Source organism: Babylonia areolata, chromosome 13, assembly GCF_041734735.1.
Source record: "Babylonia areolata isolate BAREFJ2019XMU chromosome 13, ASM4173473v1, whole genome shotgun sequence".
NCBI lineage: Eukaryota > Metazoa > Mollusca > Gastropoda > Neogastropoda > Buccinidae > Babylonia > Babylonia areolata.
Genome location: NC_134888.1, coordinates 13165320 through 13180270, shown reverse-complemented (window position 1 = coordinate 13180270; position 14951 = coordinate 13165320). Strand labels below are relative to the sequence as shown.

Genomic DNA, 14951 nt, shown 5'->3' with positions numbered 1-14951 from the left:
AAATTGACTTTTGTTTTACTCTGAATCTGATGCATTATACTTTGTTTTCTCCATTATTAGATCTTTTGCTATGCTGGATACTGCAGTCATCACCACATTCCGTTTTTGGAGGGTCCATCCTGTAAGAATGTTCAGTATGGGTGCCAGATCTTGTTCTTTAGAATTATGTTTAAGTGTTTACAGGTAAAAATCCCTCCTTTTTTGTCTGCTTCTTGATTTTCCCACAATTCACCATTATTCTCCCCCAAACAAGTCTTTAGAAAATATAGTAGTGTGGTAATCGTGTTCAGGCTTGATGCTCTGTTTTGTTGAACCTGCGTAGTATTTGCAGGCTTTGGTCTGGGCAGAAAAAAATTTCAGGCTTTAGTAGGTCTCTCTGCTTGCACCCCTGATATATTTTAGACCAGATATAATTTTTATAAACTAATAAACTTTTAAAGTGCATACATGTGCAATGTGTTGCATATATATATATATATATATATATATATATATATATATATATAATGCTATATTCACTGTTTACAGTATTGTTAATAATTTATATCTTTTTCACAATAGATTTCTTTGGTGTGAAACTGATGAAGAGCATGATAATGCAGTTTCACCATGTTTTTTTTCATCAGTTCTTGGCGAAAGTATGAAAAATAATCATTTATAATGCCTCTTGATCAGTATGCTTTTTTCACATCCAGAGAGCTTTTTAAACTTTTTTTATTTTATTTCTTATAACATTGTCTTGCCAGGGCACCTTTGTAGTTGTTTGTTTCAAGTGTGTGTGTGTGTGTGTGTGTGTTCGTGTGTGTGTTCTAAGCAGATGCTGGATATGGGACCTCAGTTGATTGTCTCATCTGAAAGACTAGCACCCAGACCATTATTCAAGCTCTGTTGGGGGTGGGGATGAGGAAGATGTCAGTTCTTGGATCTGTGGATGATGGCTTGAACATGGCACCCATGCTTCCCCATTTGTCCTGGTTACACTTACACCCTCTGTCCACTTGGCCACAGCTCTCACTGTGTCACTGAAACTGTCATCCTTAGTGAGTTAGTCTGTCACTATTGTAGTAAAGTACTGACTGGAAGTGGAAAATTGATTAAAGCCAATTTGAGCAAATTTGACATTTGTTTTAGATGCAGGTATAAATAAATAATTTAAAACATTATAATCGTAATATTAGCTGGGGGCTTGGATAAATCCAAGAAAGAGAAATTAAGAAATGTGTGTGTGTGTTTGTGTGTGTGTGTGTGTGTATGTGTTATTTTTTCGTATAATATTCCTTCTAAATGTGAATGGACCATGGATATCATATAGTTGTGTGAAATGTGGTCGACATCAAGGGGTATGTGACCGGTTTTTGCATTGAGAACAGATTGTTCAAGATGTCAGCCGTCAGTTAATCTGCACTTATTGCCGTCTTTATTTTTTCTGTTGTGCAGTTTTGTTAATCTGTTTAGCTCAGATCAGATACATAAACAATTGCATAACATGAACTTTTAATTTGATTTGATTTGATTTGGCCAGTGTTTAAAAGGAGGTTGTAGAAAAAAATTCACAGTAGGCCTAAACTACAGTGTGCAAATGGTGCCAGCTCACAGACCATCGTCATCATCATCATCATCTACTTCTTCTTCTTCACAAAAACCTACCACGTCGGCCGGTATCGTTCCGATGGAAAAGCTCATTGAAGATGCACTCAACAACAAAAGCTTTGGTTTTCGTGACACTCTGGAGGATTGTGTCTTTGACAGGATAAATAGTGCAAAGGGTGGCAAGGGGAAGGGGAAGAAAGGTTTAAAAAGTCCAGTGACGATTCTGACAATGACGCAATTGCTAATTGTGTCGCAGAGTTGATTGTCTCTTTGTTGTCGTCATCGTTAAAAATTATATTGGAACAAAGCCTAAAGAACATTTTATTAACTATTGGCGGTGCTGTCGCCAGTTTAATCAAGATGTTGAGGTTTTGAAAAAGCAAAACCTCCTTCTTCAGTACAAAATAGACAAACAAGAACAATACAGCCGACGAGAGAACGTTAAAATCATCGGCATTCCAGAACAAGACAACAAGGACCTGGAGGAGGAAGTCAGTAAAGTCTTCCAGGCTGCGGGCTGTACCATCAAGCCCAGTGAAATAGCTGTTGTCCACAGGTCTGGCCAGAGGAAGACCAACAGCCACAACTCCACTGTTTCCCGTGGCAACGCTCCCGCTGGCCGACCTGTGCTGGTGAAATATGTGTCTCGGCGGACAAAGGCGACGTTGATGGAGAAGCGATGTGCTCTGAAAGAGACCCAGGAGTTCAGGAAAGTCTTCATCAATGACAACCTGACTCCTCTCCGCTCCAGACTGCTACATGTAGCAAAGCGCAATGAGACAGTTGACAGGGTGTCGACAACGCATGACGGTCGGATCCGCTGTGTCCTCAAGAAGACGCCGGGCCAAACTACAAACGCCAAGGTCATCCTGATTGACAACCCTGATGATCTCTTCCACTTTGGTGTGGACAGTGTAGATTGACAACCCTGATGACCTCTTCCACTTTGGTGTGGACAGTGTAGACTTTGAAGCTTTGGGTCTTCAGCATGTCGTGAGATAGGGAGGGCAATGCAGTTTTCTTTCAGAAAACGGTCAAAATTTGTTACCTGACAGTTTTGTTGATTGTTTTATTTCACGTGATTGTTGTTCTGCTTTACATGATTCTTCTGTGAACTATTGAAAAAGCTCAGCTGGTGAAAGACATAACATAAGCTTTGTATCACTCAATGTTTGTGGGTTGCGAAGTAGGTTAAAACATAGTGAATTTGTTACACACGTAAGTCAGTTTGATGTTATTTTATTAACAGAAACAAAAACAGACAAGCAAGATCACTCATTCCTTGAAAATGTTTTCGATGAACTTGGGTATACAATACATGTTTTCAGTCGAAAATGTTCATCGTACCAACGTTCAGGTGATGTTGCTTTTGCATACAAAAAGAAATATTGTAATGATATAACCACTCTTCCAAACAAAGACAGCAACTCAGCATGGTTCATGATAAAATCATCTTTAATGGGAAATGATAAAGATGTGTGTGTTGGAGTGGTTTATATCCGTCCTGAAGGATCAGTGTATAGTAGTGTTATGTTTGATGATGTTGAAAGCATGCTCTTTGATATACAAAGTAAATATGATTGTTATAATTTATATTCTGTGAGCAGGTGACTTTAATGCTTATACAAAAAAAAAAAAAAAAAAAAAAATGAAAGATTTTATTGATCAACATCAGAGTGACAGTAAAGGTCCATTCCATGATTTGATCAATGTTTTAGATGAGTAGTTATATCCAGTTAAGTGTAGACATAATCAAGATAATTGTCGACCAAACAGCTATGGGTATAGATTGATTGACTTGTGTAAATCGTCTTCATTGTATATTCTTAATGGAAGAGCAGGGAGAGATGACGGAATCGGAATGTTCACTAGTAATGGCTGTACTGTGGTTGACTACATGATTGGATCCCCCTTTTTGTTCACAAAAATAACAGATTTCACTATTTCCCCATTTGATGCTTTATTATCTGATGTACACAGCCCGTTGATCTTGTCTCTGGCTACTGAGTGCCACAAATTGAACCATATAAATCATACTGATACGGCTGTCATACCATGTCATAAAAAATGTGCCAAATCAAATTTAACAGGTCAGAATGAAATAATACGAAAATGGGAAGATGAAAAGGCTGCTTCTTTTCAAGAAAATTTGTCTAACGCTGAGCTTACACACTTAAATGACGCAATCGATGCTGATGATATTGACGTCATAAATGATAAGCTCGCAAACATTCTGATTCAGACGGCAAAAGATACTCTCGGGACATATCAAATTCGTAATTCTAAGATGAAACACAGAGATAGTCACAGTTGGTTTGATTCCAAATGCAAACGAAGCCAATTAGAATATTTTAAAGCTAAACACAGAGTAAAAAAAAGAAATTCTAGTAAAAATAGAGACACGCTCGAAAGAGCCAGCAAAAGTTACAAGTCCATTTTAAAGAAAGCAGAAAAGACGTGGAGAAATAAATGGCACAGAGAACTACGAAGTTTACGCAAAAGCAGTTCAAGAGAACTATGGAATAGAATTAAAAAGAAAAAGAAAAAATCATGTCCCATAAATTTAGAAGACATGTTTCACCATTTCAGCAACCTTAACGTTAATGATAATGAACATATTGACAGTACAACGGCAATACACATTATCAATTTAGAGGATAATGATGATATTTTAAATGCATGTATTACTGAAGATGAAATTACTTCAGCCATCAAAAGACTGAAGAAAGGCAAAAGTGCTGGTGAAGACATGATCCGTAATGAATATATCATTAACAGCGTTCCTTTGCTTACAGAAACATACTGTAAATTATTTAACAAGATACTGGACGAAAGTGCTGTACCAGAAAAATGGGTATCCGGCTTGATATTGCCATTGTATAAAGGCAAAGGTGATACACTTGAGTCTTGACTGATAATTATAGGGGAATAACTTTGCTCAGCTGTGTTGGAAAACTATTCACTACAGTGTTAAATGCTAGACTGACTGATTATATCAATGTAAACAATATACTTTCAGGAGCCCAAGCAGGATTTAGACAGTCCCATTCTACATTAGATCAAATGTTTGTTTTGAAATCACTAATTAATATTTTCTCCATGAAAAAGAAGAAACTTTACTGTGCTTTTGTTGATTTTAAAAAAGCCTTTGATTCAGTTTGGAGAAGTGGGTTATGGCAAAAACTTGTTCATGAAGTCGTGAATGGTAAAATTTTGCGTGTCATAATGAACATGTATGATAGAATTAAGTCGTGTGTTTTTAAATGGTGAAAAATCTGATTTCTTTAGCATTTGTAAGGGTGTACGACAAGGAGAAAATCTCTCACCTTTGCTTTTTTTGCTGTATCTCAGTGATTTAGAATTGTATTTGACTGAGCATCAGAGTCCATCTGTTGATCTTTTATTGAATGTTAACACTTCAGAGCTAGATAATTACATGCGATTATTTGTACTGTTGTATGCAGATGACACAATTTTACTTTCAGAGACGAAAGAAGGATTACAACAGTCCCTCAATGTTTTTCACAAATATTGTTTAAAATGGAAACTAGTGGTCAATGTAAAGAAAACTAAAATGATGATATTTAATTCTACAAACAAGCTAAAGCCTGTTTTTAAGTTTGATGATGCATGTTTGGATGTTGTCAATTCTTTTAAATATCTTGGCATCAAATTTAGTAGAAACGGAACTTTTTACAAAGCTAAAAAAATTATTTATGAACTGAGCCAAAAAGCTTATGTTTTCATTACTTCAGTCAGCCAGAAATCAAGATTTACCTTTACATATCATTCTGGACATGTACCAGTCTATGATTGTTCCTATTTTGTTGTATGGTGCAGAAATATGGGGTTATGAAAATGTAGATATACTTGAAAAATTAGAATTGAAATTTTTGAAACGCTTGTTCAAACTGAACAGAAATACAATGACCCAAATTGTTTATGGAGAAACTGGTATTTATCCAATTAGTGTGTTAGTGAAAATGAGATTAGTTCGATTTTTTTGGACCAGCTTAGTGATATCAAAGACAGAAAAATATTCTGGGAAAATATATTTGATATTACTTGACTTATATCGAAATGGTATTTATTCTTCAAAATGGATGAGTTGTATCAGACAAATTTTAATAGAAGCAGGGATGCTCAATTCTTCTTGGAGAGGGAATCTTTCTGCAAGAATGTCAACATTGCTTTGAGAGATAGTTTTCAAAATCTATGGAGACATGCTCTAGAGGCGAGTAGTAAATGTTTGTTTTATTGAAATTTCAAAAGTGGATTTAGTTGAGAAAAATATATATAAGTCAAATGCCTGATAATTACGTTATCAGCTTCTTCAGATTTCGAAGTAGTAATCATAAGCTGGAAATAGAAACAGGGAGACAGAAACAGGGAGACACAAAGGCATACCACGAGAGTTACAGCTTTGTAAGGTTTGTAACATGTCTGTGATTGGTGATGAGTTTCATTTTATAATGGACTGTCCCAATTATGATCAGCTACGAAATAGATATGTTCCTAAAAAATATTTGTCTCCAAAATCGGTTTTTAATTTTGGTAATATGCTCAAAGGAGGCAAAAAAGTCATTTTAGCTGTAAGTAAGATGATTAGATTTGCAAATGTTGCCCAGCTATACTTTTGGAGTTAAAAGACATTTGTGGTTTCTCAACTTTTATGTGACATAGTTGTGTATTTTGAAATGTTTGTTCTGGGCATGAAAATATTATTTTGCAGTAATCCTCCATACTCCAATAGGAGTGAAAGGATAATTAAACCTTGAAACCTTGAAACTTGTGTGTGTGTGTGTGTGTGTGTGTGTGTATGCGTGCATGTGTGTGCATGTGTGCGTGCGTGCGTGATGCAAGGACAGTTGAGTTTGAAAATTTATCATTGCGTCTGTACAACTGAAACTGAATTTTCTTTTCTTTACAGCCTTTTATGAAAGTGAGAAGATAACAGGATCAACAGTAAGTATCCCAAAACAAATTAAAAAAACCATCTGATTGATTTTAAAAATTCCTCTATCTTAAAAGCTATAGTATAACATACATATGATACAATAATATCTGTGTTCTGTGACGTGTTTTCCATTCAGTTCATTATAACTTAGTAAGCTTAGTTTATTGAATAAAAAGTGTTATGAAAACAGTGAAAGATGATTAAGTGATTCTAGTTAGAGTACAATTCTCATTAAGTATTTTAGAAACCCCACAACAATCAGCGAGCAAGCTGATTCACTGTTCTGTGTGCCTCACTGCTTGAGATAGTATGTGAGAAAAATTTGATGTATTATACACTTTATTCACTGTTTATATTATGTGCATGTTCAGTACATGTATGCTTGTGTGCATACATAAGTGTTTACGAGCTCATTTATTTATTGTGTGCCTGAGCATATATATATATATATATGTGTGTGTGTGTGTGTGTGTGTGTGTGTGTGTGTGTGTGATTATTGTATTAGTGTGCATGTGTTCCTGTTTGTATACATAGAGAATGATATCATTGAATGTTGTCCTTGTGTTCCAGAATCCATCATGGCAGAGTTTTGACATCAGCCAGTTTGAAGATGAGATCAACCTTGCCTCAAAATGTATCCTCGATGTTGTTCCACAAGATAATGTGATATGTCAGATCACTGTTAAGTATACCACCACCATAGCTTCCCAAGCCACACCACACCATATGTTGCAGCATCTCAAGTCTCACTGGAGTACACCATACCACACATTACAACAGCACAACCCAGGTTACCTACATGAATAACAGAACAATATGGCCCAGTACTAAAAAGCAGTGTAGTGCAATATAATAAAGCAATGCAACACAACAGTGCTAGGCAGTACATTGCAGAACCATGCAGTGCAGTACAGTTGGTACAGTATCGTGAAGCCCCTGGGCTTACTATAATACAACTATTTCTGGCAATCTCTTTTATTTTTTTAAAGTTATTTGTATCAGTATCAGTAGCTTAAGGAGGCATCACTGCATTTGGACAAATCCACATATGCTACACCACATCTGCCAAGCAGATGCCTGACCAGCAGCGTAACCCAACGCGCTTAGTCAGGCCTTGAGAAAAAAAAGAAAAAAAAAAAAAAAAAAAAGATTAAAAACAAAACAAAACAGTTATTTGTAGAACACTTTAGTCTTAGTAGTATGCAATTGATATTACCAGACAAACATCCGATATTAAGATTTCAGAAAATGTTATCATTGAAAAATAATTATCAAACATATTTTTGAAAGTACAGGTAATTTTTCATGCAGAAACTGATAGAAGATGATGTGTATTTTTTACTTTGTTATTGAATGAATATGAAATGAGATTGGTTTTTACTCAGTGTTTACCCACCCATACAATGAAAACATGATTAATTACAAGTATCACTGTGGTCATTAGTGCAGTCAGTATGAGTTATTAGCTGTCCTTCTTGAACAAAGATAACAGTCAGCTCGAGGTGTAGGTAGCGCCATTCAGATCAAGGAAAAATAATCCCATCAGATACCAATTCTTCTGGTGCATCACTGCATGCCTAGTTAACTGCCTCTTTCTTTTATTGTTTTAAACCCATGTTCTGTTTGGTAGATTGATAATATATTTTTATTTCTTCATTTGCCAAATTGTGAGTCAAACTCCTGCTTTGTTATAATTTATAAATTATTGAAAACAGGTTCTTGTAATAATGACATTCATACTGACATAACAGCTGTGAAGAGACAGACACAAACCTGTGAATCAAGATAACCTTTACTTTGTGAAATTGAAAGGCTTATAGATTAAGAATATATATAACTGATAATTGATCTTTTTAACACTTTGCAACACAGGTCAGTATTCAGTTCAGTCATTTTCATTTGAACTAAGTAGTGAGAAGCAACAGTGACACATTTGAGTGTTAATTATGTGAAGAGGATTGACGGCAGCATGAAGAGTCCTTGACAGGAGTGCAGTCATTGTAGTGCGTGTGTGGGCGGGTCAGCAAGACAACTACCATCTGCTGATTGTCATGGAGGTCCATTTATCCGGTCTGCATTTCCTGACGGAAAAGGTAAACTGTTTTGTGTTCAGTTGTGTGATTGTGATTGTGATTGCAAAAAGATTGGATACTGGGAGGGAGGGCAAAGGCAAGCAGTGTTCCATGCAGGCTCCATGCATTTGAGAAAGAAAACAAACCTTTAATTCTCTGTGTGTGTTGTGTGTGTGTGTGTGTGTGTGTGTGTGTGTGTGGAGGTTGTGTGTGTGTGTGTGTGTGTGTGATCATACGCATTAAAATGTAATATGTCTGTCTGAGTGTGCATGTGTGCGTGCCTGAAATCTGATTGAATGACACAGGAAATGAATGATGAGCGCCCAATGGCAGCTGTAAGATTGTTCTACTCAGGTAGGCAGCCTGTTGTGCAAATGACCCCAACTTTGTAAAGCGCGTAGAGCTTGGTCTCCAATCGAGGATAGGCACTATAGTGTATAAGTATCCATATAAAATCAAAAATCTCTCTCTGTCTCTCTCTCCCTCTCTCTCCCCCTTTCTTTTGCTCTTGGTCTCACTCTCAATTATCATTAATTCATATTCTAATTTCTTTTCTTGCACATGCTGAGATAGCTGCGTATAAATTTCTTACTGTTGTTTTTGTGAACTTTGTTTTCTGTGGGTTTTTTGTTTGTTTGTTTGTTTTGTTTGTAAAAAGACCATTCATACACATACACTCACAAACTCACATGCACACATAAACATATGCACATTACTCATAAAACTGAGTTTATATGCTGTGATGGTTCTGTGTTGTAGCTGCAGCAGCTGGTGGTGAAGCAGAGTCCAAACATGGTCATCTTTGGCATGCTGGACAAAGAGTTCATCTTCGTCAACAAGGAGCAGAACCGTATCAGAAACCTGGCGAAAAGGGTCTGTATCTTTATCTACTTATTTCCTTTTTTTGTTCCTGGCTAATAACCAAGACCCCGTGGTCCCTTCCCTCTCTCTGAGGGTCAGACCTTTGTCTGATATTCTTGCCCAGGATGATGAGGATAGGCATCTCTGCACTGTTCAGTGTCTCAAATACTGTTGGGATAGGTCTCGCCATGGGCGTTCTTCTCAGAGACTCTTCTCATCTCCCTCAGTGAGAATTACAAGAAAGACATCGCTGCAGGCACCATTTCCCGCTGGGTTTCCCAAGTCATTCGTACAGCTTACTCTCATTCTCACAGGGATATCAGCTGTCTTCATCCCAGAGCATGTCTTGGAGGCAGCCTTCTGGCGGTCTGAGAATCCCTTCATCAACCTCTTCCTCCGGGATTTCCGTATGACCAGGGCTGACGGTTCCAAGGGGATTTCCTTTGTCGCGGCTAACACTGCCGTCTCAGTTACAAGGGCTCCCCATACGAACCAGTAGGCGTTGCCCTCCTCCATTTGCTTTAAATTCTGCATCAGTTTGACATGGTACAGTATATGACACCAAAAGGAGGAGTTTGTATTATACTCCGTGTTTGGTGATACATATACTTACCATTTCAAACTCGAATGCCCGCCTACCCATCCGTCCCCGCGTCTCTGCCATGGTTCTCATAGGGCATTTTTCTCGATGGCCACGGAATGATTCAGCGCTTATAGCTTTTAGAGGCGTTTGATTGGCTAAGAGCGGACCGGCCGGGCAAGATGGGTCGTCTTTTCATTGTTAGCCGCGCGAAGTTTGGCCAAGCAGAGCAAACCGATAGGCCTAGTTTGCATCAGTTTGACATGGTAAGTATATGTATCACCAAACATGGAGTATAATACAAACTCCTCCTTTTAGTAGAGTATGTGAAAAGTTGAAAAAAATTCTAAATAAAAGCAGCTTTTTGGGTTTTTTTTCAAAGTTTCAGTTTCAGTTACTCAAGGAGGCGTCACTGTGTTTGGACATTTCCATATATGCTACACCACATCTGCTTCAAGTTAAATGCCTGACCAACAGCATAACCCAATGGGCTTTTACCTTGAGTGCATGCATATGCATTTGTGTACCTATCCAAGTGGATTTCTTCTACAGGATTTTGTTCCAGAGGATAACCCTTTTGTTGCCATGGGTTCTTTTTCAGCGCGCCAGGTATGTGCTACACACATGACATTGATCATCTCTTCTGAATGATATTAGTTGCTTGGGAGAAAAGGCGAGAGCGGGAATCAAACCCAGGCCCTTACGAACACTGTATCAGCAAATAAACATCTTGTTTTTTTCAAAGGCAGCAGGCATGCGTTTGTTTCCCTTCCTATTTTCTGATGATATTTGTATTTCTTTTTATCACATCAGATTTCTCTGTGTGCGTCGCTACATCACAGCACCACCCATTTTTTTTTGTAGTTTTTTTCCTGCGTGCAGTTTTATTTGTTTTTCCTATCGAAGTGGATTTTTCTACAGAATTTTGCCAGGAACAACTCTTTGTTGCAGTGGGTTTTTTTGCGTGCGCTAAGTGCATGCTGCACACGGGACCTTGGTTTATCGTCTCATCCAAATGACAAGCGTCCAGACCACCACTCAAAGTCTAGTGGAGGGGGAGAAAATATCGGCGGCTGAGCCGTGATTCAAACCAGTGCGCTCAGATTCTCACGCTTCCTAGGCTGACGCGTTACCTCTAGGCCATCACTCCACTCCACTCCATATGTGTTGTTAACATAACAGAATACCCCACATAGCTTATGATATGCTGTATGATTTAGATGCTAGAGGCAGAGTGAACTAGGTAACCAAGATCCGTCATTGTTTGAATATGGATTCGGATTTGTTTGGTTAAACCAAGGTGTTGGTAGCATCCAGGCGTTGATTGGTGTGTTTCCACAACGTCTGATTGATTGTAGATGGCAGAAGTGGTCTGATCATATTCAGAATAGTGAAAGATTTAGTTTCTATAAGAATTTTTGCTGTGTGTCTGATCTGAAACCTTACTTAGTGTTGAATATGGATAGACATTTAAAATATATGACAACAAAATTTAGATTCGGTATTACAGAATTAGCGGTCCATCACTACAGATACAGAACATGTAACGACAGTGATCTGACCTGTCCCTTATGTAAAGAATCACAAGAAAATGAGATACACTTTGTTCTTTGCTGTCCAGCTTCAAGGAACATTCGAGAGGAGTTTATTCAGCCTAAATAATATAGTAAACCAACGTTGTTTAAATTGAACTTATTGATGTCATCTACTTCCCCTGAAGTTGTTAACAAATTTTCACTATTTTTATACAAAGCTTTCAAATTCAGAGAAATGGCTACTTCGTGAAAATGCTGTTTGTTTTCTTTTTTTTTTTTCTTTTATTGTTCTACACATTGAACTGTAATGCAGGTATATTTTTGTTTGACTGTGTTTGTTGATGCTCACAGTGTCATGATGTATTGTTTGTAAAATAATGTTCACATTCCCCTTCTTAAGGGGCCTAGGCCTATACATGAATAAACCATCTTGAATCTTGAATCCATATGTGTTGATGTGTACATTGGTGATTTTCCCTCATGACAGGTATCAGACCTAGAACTTCCCTCCACCCTCCTACCTGCTGTGGTGAAGGTGGAGAAAGCCAATGTGAGGAACACCTACACCACCAGCGCCCTGTGCAGGTCAGTGTTCAGCACATTAAAGATCCCACAGCAGTGAGAGTTGTCCCTTTCCCTGTTGGAAAATAAATCCACTGCAACTGGTTAACAAATAATCCGTAAAATATACACATGCAAGCAGGAAATGAATGAAAATGGGTGGCGCCTGATTATATGAATTACTCTGTCCCAGGAAGAGCAGCTTGAAATTTGCCCAGATGAATCTGTTGGACTGAAGAGTAATGCTATATGGCACAGCACAACACAGAGTGCTATAGCCATTGAAGAGGTTAAGCCAGAGCCAAATTATTGTCAGAACATTGAGTGCAGTTATTTCACAATTCCTTAACCCTTTCGCTGCCAGGAAAATAAGATTTAAGTGAAATCTATTTGCCAGGGTTTTTTCACAAAAAACGGGTATAAATTTTCAAAAAATTCTGTGCTCTTTGTTATTGGAGAAAGACCCATAAAAGTATATATTTTCTGAAAGGTAAATGAATAAAGAATACAAAACACATGCTGTTTTCCCATTTTATATATTTTTAGTGACATGCTGTTGTTTTGAAATCAGTGTTTTGTTTTTTGTCACATTTTTAACTTGTTCATTACAAACATTAGTCAGGTGATTTGCACAAAAACATCATATTTTCTGGACAAATGGATATCTGCATACACAAAATCATACTAGAACAACCACAATATATATATATATTTTTAAGAGATAGATACACAATACATTGTGACTTCTCCAAGTGATAAGATGGATGTGAGGCCACGCCCCCTCAGTCTGCACCCCCTTCCTCCTCACCCCTCTCACACGGTCACTTGATTCAGTTCTCATCAGACCGCGTTGGCTGCGTGCCAAGAATATCGCTCTGCTGCTAATTCGGTCATCTGTCGTCTGCTAACATCTGTACAGCCGGCATCACTCACTGACAGTCGCATCTTGGCCACTCTCTTGATTACTCCCTTTATTTTCTATCAGATCGTCCTATAAATGTTCATCACTATCTTCTCCTTCGAATTTACGCTTCAATTCCTTCTGAGCATCAGCTAAAGAAAGAAATCTTGGTTGATTTAGTTCATCACGATCGCATGTCTTGAGCACGGCGTCAGTCCGACATTTTGTTGAGCGAGCGAGGAGAGAAGTCAGGCAAACACTTGGACAGTGACCCGACCAAAACGTTCAAATAAAGGACTGCTTCATGACGTAGATGGGGTTTCTAGCTATGAATAGAATCTAGAGAGATTCCCCAGGCTAAAGCTACCACTATTTTTGCCAAGGAAGTGAATGCAAACCAGGGAAAAGTCAGAATATTTCGATGACGAGTTATCTCGTCATGCAGGCAGTGAAGCATACATGCTTGCCATGACGAGTTATCTCGTCATGCAGGCAGCCTAGGGGTTAAATTGATTTTTCATTTTCAGGAGTTTGTTTGTTTTTGTTAAACATTTCAACAAATGAAATCTGCAGACTTCAGATAACTTGAATGTTGACTGCTGGTTCTTGTGAGGAAAGCATACAAAGGAGAATGAGTGATCTTCATTCAACAAGGTTCATTATCACTCATTCTCATTTTCTTTTGTAAATGTTATTTGTTTTTCAACAAAAATTGTATTTTCCCAGACTTTTTTTTAAAAAGCATTTTGAAAAATGATATCTGTGGAATTTGTACTTTTATCATGACTGTAAAATCAAAATGGGAAGGTATCCCCAGTTATCAAATGAACAGAAAACAACTTCCTTGAAACAATCCTTGTCATCAGTCACTGGTTTGTCAAACATGAGCAAAAGAAAACCCTTTATGGACCAACATGAAAGCTTGATGAAAGACAGTATATTGTTTGGAGGAGGGAAATTTATTTAATGTCCCCAAAAAACAAACCTTTTTCTTGACCAACATGAAAGCTCGATGAAAGACAGTGTATTGTTTGGAGGAGGGAAATTTGTTTAATGCCCCATCACATGTGCTGGTGATTGTAGACGTTGTTTTCATGTGATGTCACAGAATCCAGACGGTGTTGCGCGCCATCAAACAGATGCAGACCCACGCCCGGCGCTATCGCAGACAGATAGAAGACAAGCTGCTGGAGTCGCAGGAAAACTCTCAGAAGGTGAGTGCAAATAGTTTTCAGTGCCAGCTCAAGTTTGGTGAGGCTGGACAACTGTATCGAAAGACAACCTCTGTTGCTAATTTCAGATTTTATTCAGTAACTGTAATTTTCGGCCTACAAGGCACTAATTTTATTATTATTATTATTATTTATTTATTTTTTTTTACTGAAATATGACCCCTGCCTCTTATCAGCTGGATGTACCCTATCTGTTTCTGAAAACTAAATTCTGACCACCACCTGGGTCCACCTGACACAGTAAACTCAGTATATGACAACATCGTTGATCTCAATAAACACTCATGATTGTGCTTAACAGCAACACTTAAGACTTAGCAATATTCGATTTAGCATGGCTAATGTTCAACATCAAATCAAATTGAAACCCAATTGCGTACTACGCCAATTTCAATTGAACGTGATCACATTTCACTCATAGGCCATGAAAATAGAGCAGTGTCTGAGTTGGGGATAAATTGATGGTGTGAAAGTAGAGAAATCGGAAGTAAACTGATCATTTTTCGATAGCAGAACACAAAGCAAAATGGCGGATTGGACTGAAAGCAGGGCTAGCAGATTGGATTCTGATTGAACAAGTTAATGAACTGAGGCTTTACAACAGTTACAGTAGGTATTAGTTATGTGGATAGACAGCTCCTCTTGTTCAGTCTTTGTTGACT

General features: G+C 37.8%; 1 protein-coding gene across 1 annotated transcript in view; it reads left to right on the top strand.

Annotated features, from left to right (window-relative positions):
- LOC143289067 (UV radiation resistance-associated gene protein-like) overlaps positions 1-14951 on the top strand; it is a 37577-nt gene that overhangs the window by 5764 nt on the left and 16862 nt on the right. Inside the window, exons 3-8 of the mRNA XM_076597889.1 lie at positions 6521-6555; positions 7118-7181; positions 8543-8640; positions 9379-9492; positions 12083-12180; positions 14166-14271. Coding sequence (XP_076454004.1) covers positions 6521-6555; positions 7118-7181; positions 8543-8640; positions 9379-9492; positions 12083-12180; positions 14166-14271 — 515 coding nt within the window. The remainder of the gene's footprint in view (positions 1-6520; positions 6556-7117; positions 7182-8542; positions 8641-9378; positions 9493-12082; positions 12181-14165; positions 14272-14951) is intronic.